This window comes from Tigriopus californicus, chromosome 2 (genome assembly GCF_007210705.1).
Source record: "Tigriopus californicus strain San Diego chromosome 2, Tcal_SD_v2.1, whole genome shotgun sequence".
In the NCBI taxonomy this organism is placed as follows: Eukaryota; Metazoa; Arthropoda; class Copepoda; order Harpacticoida; family Harpacticidae; genus Tigriopus; species Tigriopus californicus.
Genome location: NC_081441.1, coordinates 13,297,963 through 13,304,510, shown reverse-complemented (window position 1 = coordinate 13,304,510; position 6,548 = coordinate 13,297,963). Strand labels below are relative to the sequence as shown.

Here is a 6,548-nt window from a genome sequence, read left to right as displayed (position 1 = left end):
GGGCTCTCGAATCTTCTCACTCTTAAAATCATTACTTACCCGATATCGTTTGCCAGATACGATCTTGAAGAGAATGTTCAAGACCGATATATTGAAGGTTTGATTCACCATAAGGTCCTGGCCATCCCATTGGGTTTTTAAATCCGTCACAATTATGCCTGCCTCGTCGGCAATAATTGACCACATCCCCTTATTCCCAAAACCAAACTCTAAAATGGCCACAAGAAACAGTTGACCTCAAAACAATTCCAAGGGACATTCCAAACGTTTTTTACATTGACTGAATACCTTTGAGCGTAGTCAAGGAAAATCTTCTATTGTGCCTCCAAATTTGACCCTGAGTACTGATCACTCCAATGTTTCGATTGTAACCGCGCATGGTTTCCGTATACATGCCAATCAAGCGACCCGAAAAGGTATCACTGAATGCCATTTTCTTGGCCAAATCAAAGTCATTGATGATAACCACTCTGTAATGGCCAAAGAGATGGATATCATGGGAATTGAAACGGATATTTATGTTTAATTAATATTGTTGATTTGCAACAACTTTAACATGAACATTACTGAACTTTAACGTACACTGCGTTGTTGATAAGGGGGTTGGTAGGCTTAGCCCTCCTTCGCAACAGCATAAAGATTGTCTTCGTTCATAACATCTCTTCGTAGGCATTGAACAATGAACGGATAAACCAAATATAGCTTTGAAACCTTGTTGAAACTGAGTATGATTCTTACCTCATTTGCCCGGCGAAAAAGCCAACCATTTTGGGAAATTGTGGGATCAGTTTCGTCGCTTGCAAAATGAGGTGGCTGCCATATTTCTCGATAGAGAGCAAGCTACCTATGATAGGATATCTTGGAGGCCCCGGAGGAAAGTTCCACGATTCGAGCAGATGTCGAATACATATAATCACCACTCCAAGTGTCAGAAGAAATAACCACAACATATCTAGAGCTGCTCTGAGAGACTTGAATAGCTCTCAGTGAGTCGTTGAAGAAGACTTACTTACTATGGAGAACGAGATTACGTAATCGACCGTCCAAGATAAAACTGCATTTTCCTTGACCACCTCATTGAAAACTGCTTGTCTCCTCACTTTTGCAGGCGAAGAGCGCACTCGATTGAAAGCCGGTACGTCTATAAATATCACATGGCATCTGGGCTATCCCCATCAGGGTGGATTCAAATTGGAACTATTAAATTCCAATGAGGAAGTGATCCAAGCCTTGACCCCCCAATCCGACAACGAATATGTCACCGGTGACACCACGTAAGGGCCAGATCCTTGTCCATGAATTAAACACGGAAACGTCATTTCGAACTTGAAATTTCAGAGCCCAAAGCCATCTCTTGGAAATCCCGGTAGATCTTGAGTGTCAAGATTGTTCTATTCGGTTGGTACGTCAAGCTTTGGAGTGGAGTAAACGATACTTGTTTTGGTCTTGCGCCGATGTTGATATTGTGCATCCAGGACAATACAGCGAGGATTGCAATGGACACGGACGTGCTTTGGCCGGTCGTTGTCGATGCGACAGGCTTTACTTCGGTAGGTTGAAAATGCCAAAGTCCATAAAAGGGTCGGACTATGAGCAGTTAAGGAAAATATTCCCCTTTGTTCCAGGTGAGCGTTGCCAATATCATGATGAATGCGAAAAGGATAAGGACTGTGGAAGACGAGGAAGTTGTGTGGATGTGGATGCCACCACTGCACCACGGAAGCAATGTTTTTGCCAGATTGGTTATTTCGGAGACGAATGCGAAAAGGGTAAGCCGGAAAAGGGAGGTTGTATAGGGTGACCATCTTGAAGTTGTCGCTTTTCAAATCACTATGCATTTTGGCAGAATGATTTCGTGAATAGTTGAAAAAATATGTTATTTTTCTCTAGAATACTCACAATCAATAAACAACTCTTCTAGGTTATTGATCTCGCTTAGTAACTTGTTTTTTCTTAAACATTCGAATTGATTTAAACTCGCATGAACTTATTTTCAGAATCCCCCGTCAAGTCAAATCAGATCCAAGAGGGTCTTTATACTTCGCGAGAAATCTCGCCAAACTATAAGTTGATGTGGAGAATTCTTCGAGATGTTCAGGAAATCGAGGTGGTCATGCAGATTAAAGGGACTGGTTATGCTGCTATTGGGTGGAGGCCCAAGACCGCAGATAAAAGTTGCCAACGATTTCCGCGAATCGTTTCTACCGAGAACGAGTCTTTGGATTACGACTCCAGTGAATTGAATTCTGATGATTCGGAGCCTGAAGGAGAAAATGAAGCCAAATCTGATCCAGAGTCAGAAGCTGAAGCTAAAGCCCAGGCTGAAGGCGAGGCTGAAGGCGAAGCCAAACCAGAAGGTCAAGCCTATGCCGAAGCCGAGGATCATGCGGATTCCGAATCTGAACCAGAGGCTGATACTTCTGACAATGAGGCCATTGAGGCTGAGGCCCTTGCCCAAAGCCGAAGTGGTCGTCGTGTGGAAAAGAGCATTGATGTGAGCATTGGCTTCGTCAAGACCTCCGTTAGCACGGGAGACAGAAAGAAGAGATCGGCCGAGCTTGAAGGTATGTCGTTGGATAATGTCGGACATTGTGTGCCTGTTTGAAAGTCATTTCATTCCATCTGGTGTATAAATAGTTTTTAAATAGTCTCACTTCCACCTGCTAAAACTGTAGGACTGTCTGTCCATTTTTGTCCATCATTTGAGCACGCTACTGCATTGAACAAAACTGTAGCTATACCTCGTTGGCACTTCTTTGTCTTATTCCTGTTTCTTCATTGCTCTCTTTATCTTAGAAATTTCTTTTGAGTCGGAAGCTTTCCCAGACACCTCAATCGATGTGGAAGCCGATTCGACTCTCTTTGAATCGGATTTGCGTACACAAGACACCACAGCCGAGCCCAAGGGCGGTGCCCAGGCCGAGGCTGAGGCTGAAGCTGAACAAGCTGCAGTCACAACGGCTGAACCAGATACGTTTCCAATGACAGAGACCCCTGGACCAACGGCAGATTCTTCCGCTGAGCCAGAAAGTCATGCTGAAGCTGATACTGAGACATCAACAACTCCAGGGTTTGAAGCCTTGGAGGAGACTACCAGCCAGCCAGAGGCTGAGTCTGAACCAGAAACGCATGATGACACAGACAGTGTGCCACAAGTTGAGGCGGAATCTGAGAGTTCCACAACCGAAGCCTATCCAGAAAGCGAAGCTGAGAGTGAATCGGCAACTGAAACTCAAAGTGTACCAAGGTCTCAGTCGCAACCACGAGCCATTGACTTCAATTCTGGCAATGAAATTGAGCCCTTTAATCAAGGCACTGATGTACCATACCTAGGTTTGTAGCACGTTCTTCACGACTTGTATCTATTGTGCATGCACCCAATAGCTTGAGTATAGTATCTTGGTAATGGCATTGTATGTTTCATACTCGGGCTGAGAAAGGATTGATCACCCGCGTTGATCCCTCATTTTCCGTTTCCAGAAACTGAAGAAGAAGCTAAGCCTGAAAGCGAGGCTAAATCCGAGGGTGAAGCTGAAGCTGAAGCAGAAGCTGAAAGCGAAGTGGAAGCCGAAACTGAGGCTGAAGCTGAGAGCCCCTCCGATCAAAGTGAGGACAATAACGAAGGTACAAATTACTTTCTAACACCTTAATAAAGTTCACATAATCGAAAGGAGTTATCTTTTCCGTTTCAGGAAATGCTGAAGCAGAATCCAATGTAGGAGGTGCGTCCGAGCCTGAAAGCGAAGCCGAAGCCGAATCAGAAGCTGAATCCGAAGCCGAAGCCGAAGCCGAAGCCGAGGCCGAATCTGAAGGAGACTCTACGCCTGAAATTGCAGCTGAGCCAGCAGCCAGTGGCAAGGGTGTCACAGGGTATACTCCTAAAGGTGAATTCCACGCTATGGATTGCACGGATATGGTGATTGGAATGGCTCGCGGTAGTGCCTCCCGTGTCTTTGACTATTATACCCGTGACCGATCCACTCCCCGGCGTGACACTTTCTGGGGTGGCAGTGATGATCTCACAGCGGCTTTGGGATTCGAACGCGACGGTGAAACCACAATCCTCTTCAGGAAGAAACTCTCACCGGAAGGGTTTTCCGACCATGAAGTGCTAAACGATCAGATGCACATAATTTGGGCCATTGGGCAAGAGCCCGATAACTTCTTTCACAGCCCTGAGTGAGTTCTACGCGAAAAGCGATTGGTATATGTAGTCGGTTTAAATTTTTCTTTGATTTTGATTCCACAGATCTGGTTTGGAAAAAGGACCAGCCAATGTGAAAGATTTCTATCGAGCAGATGAGCTCAAATATCACGGAAAGAAGAATCGAGGCGTGGTTCTCATGAACTTTTTTGACGAAATTAAGCAAAGTATCGGCGCAGACTCCGGAGAAACGCTCGGATTTTGCGGCGGGGAATGGAAATACCCCAGGGATTGTAATCCTGAAGACAAGAGCTGCGATTACAGAGCTCAGTGGAGATATGAAGAAAATAAAGACTTGATTCATTTCACGGTCAGAAGTAATGATCCCACAAAATGGACTGGAATTGGATTCTCCGAGACTCCTCAGATGGTAATGGTTTTTTTCAGAGAGGATAATGACAAGTGAATCAAGACTACAAACAATCTTTCCGCATCATTTCAGAGTCAAAATGACGTTGTTGTTGGCTTTGTGGAGGCCAATGGCCGGGCTCGTGTCATGGACATGTGGACTAGTTCTTACCTGAGTCCTGTATTGGATCGTTCCCAGGATCTGATCAATCCGAAGGCATCAGTTGAAGACGGAATTTTGACCATGGAGTTTACGAGAAAGCGAGACACCGGGGATTCCGGCAAGGATGTGGCCTTCAGTGACGACCAAGGGTTCTACATGATATTCCCTGTCAAGGGTGGAGACTTTAACGGTGCCAATAGGAAGATTAGAAAGCATGAGCAGACTCCAACACCTTCAGGCCAAAGGATCTTTATCAAGGCGTGTCGAAACGGTAAATAAAAAAAATCTTTCTCTTTACAATATTCTAGAGACAAACTTTAACTTTCAACAACACTTGAATTTGATTGTAGATGATGGCACACCTACATTTACGACAACACCCCGACCTGCCCAATTAAGGTATCAAGCCAAGGTTAAATTCATTGAGCTTGGGGACAAGTACCAGTTACCCGTGTCAGGATCTCGGGAGTACACCGAATTAAAAACGAGAATCTCCAGGGCTATGAAGGGAACCATGATCTCCCAAGTCCCTGGGTTCCAAGAGATTGTCATCAACAAATTCAGAGGGTAAATCATCTTTACCACAAATGAGCGCGTATTTTTTTCAATTGCTGACTCTTGCCACCTCTAGAACGGACAAAATATTCGGTGAATTTGAGGCAGATATGTTTGTCGTTGTGGACAAGGATGAGTATGAAGCCAAAGAACCCGAGGCCATGACCATGGAGAAAGCCATTGAAGAATCGGTCAAGGATGGCATGGTTGGGTCCCTTCAAGTTGATCCACAATCGCTTGTTTTGCGTGCGCCGAGTAAGTCTCAATTTGAACTGGATTCAGCTGAAAGTGTGACCAAAACTTGCAAAGGAAAAAGTTGACTGACATAGAATCGTCAATACTTTTAGTTACCACCGAGCCAAGCACAGACGATGATGTTGAAGTTGAAGGAGCAGGATTCATGACCAGTACAAAATTGTACATTGTCATTGCCTGTATTGTTGCTTTGATCATAATCGCCCTCATCCAAGCCTCATGTACCGTCTATCGAATGTCTAAAAAGTCATCAACTCGAAAGGTAGGCAAAATAGATACTGGCAATGAGGTTTGGAACCCTCCCCATATACTTCCTGCATGAGAATCACCCAATTTCCCGCACCCATTCCCTGACCTTTTGCACTACCAAATAGCCGCACCACCTTAGATCCACATAGAGGGTTACTTGTTTCCTTGTGTTCGTGTTGTCTAGTTTGCCCTCTCTCTAGGATAAACTCATCGCCCAATCCGCCTGGAGAGACTACAGCGCCCAAGGTCATCACACCAACTACGCGTACGAAACCTTCGACCCCAACGAAGATCCCAAACGACATGCCCGCGGTGTTATGCCCGGCCCAGGTGGCCCTTATCCAACGGCTACCAATGGTCGGTCCCGTGGTTCCAATGGGTACCCAAGACCCCCAGGTCCCCCAAGCGGACCCCCGCCCCAAGATCCTCGCACATACAGCCTACCAAGAGCCAGCGGGAATGGCTCAAACGGCGGAGGTTATTCCAGTGCACCCGCTCCTGGTTACAATCCAGGCTATGGGTCCTATGACCGACGTGCCCCCAATGGCGGGTATTCGGGAAGACCTGGAGGCGACTTCATTCCACCTGACCACTACTTCATGCCATCTCAGAGAAAGTACAGTGGCGAGAATATTCGTGTCTACGTTGACTATAACAAGTAGTAGCATACCCCTGGGTTCAGCTCCCTTCCCTAGTGTCTGCCTGTTTGCCTGTGGTAGCCTAAATCTTTGGGTTCTCTCCAAAACACTCTTGTGACTGTGAGGACAAATTGTG

The 6,548-nt window shown here is 45.8% G+C and overlaps 2 protein-coding genes across 2 annotated transcripts in view; one reads left to right on the top strand and one right to left on the bottom strand.

Annotated features, from left to right (window-relative positions):
* Window positions 1–1,007, bottom strand: part of LOC131892864 (farnesoate epoxidase-like) — a 2,732-nt gene extending 1,725 nt beyond the window's left edge. Inside the window, exons 1-3 of the mRNA XM_059242723.1 lie at window positions 739–1,007; window positions 289–470; window positions 40–209 (exon numbers count right to left, since the gene is read on the bottom strand). Coding sequence (XP_059098706.1) covers window positions 40–209; window positions 289–470; window positions 739–950 — 564 coding nt within the window. The 5' untranslated portion in view covers window positions 951–1,007. The remainder of the gene's footprint in view (window positions 1–39; window positions 210–288; window positions 471–738) is intronic.
* The window catches only part of LOC131893348 (uncharacterized), a 26,013-nt gene that overhangs the window by 12,842 nt on the left and 6,623 nt on the right, over window positions 1–6,548 (top strand). The window contains exons 3-15 of the mRNA XM_059243346.1: window positions 1,109–1,274; window positions 1,339–1,550; window positions 1,626–1,769; window positions 1,998–2,564; window positions 2,797–3,333; window positions 3,481–3,624; window positions 3,693–4,179; window positions 4,250–4,574; window positions 4,647–4,986; window positions 5,066–5,282; window positions 5,347–5,525; window positions 5,618–5,787; window positions 5,975–6,435. Coding sequence (XP_059099329.1) covers window positions 1,109–1,274; window positions 1,339–1,550; window positions 1,626–1,769; window positions 1,998–2,564; window positions 2,797–3,333; window positions 3,481–3,624; window positions 3,693–4,179; window positions 4,250–4,574; window positions 4,647–4,986; window positions 5,066–5,282; window positions 5,347–5,525; window positions 5,618–5,787; window positions 5,975–6,435 — 3,949 coding nt within the window. The remainder of the gene's footprint in view (window positions 1–1,108; window positions 1,275–1,338; window positions 1,551–1,625; window positions 1,770–1,997; window positions 2,565–2,796; window positions 3,334–3,480; window positions 3,625–3,692; window positions 4,180–4,249; window positions 4,575–4,646; window positions 4,987–5,065; window positions 5,283–5,346; window positions 5,526–5,617; window positions 5,788–5,974; window positions 6,436–6,548) is intronic.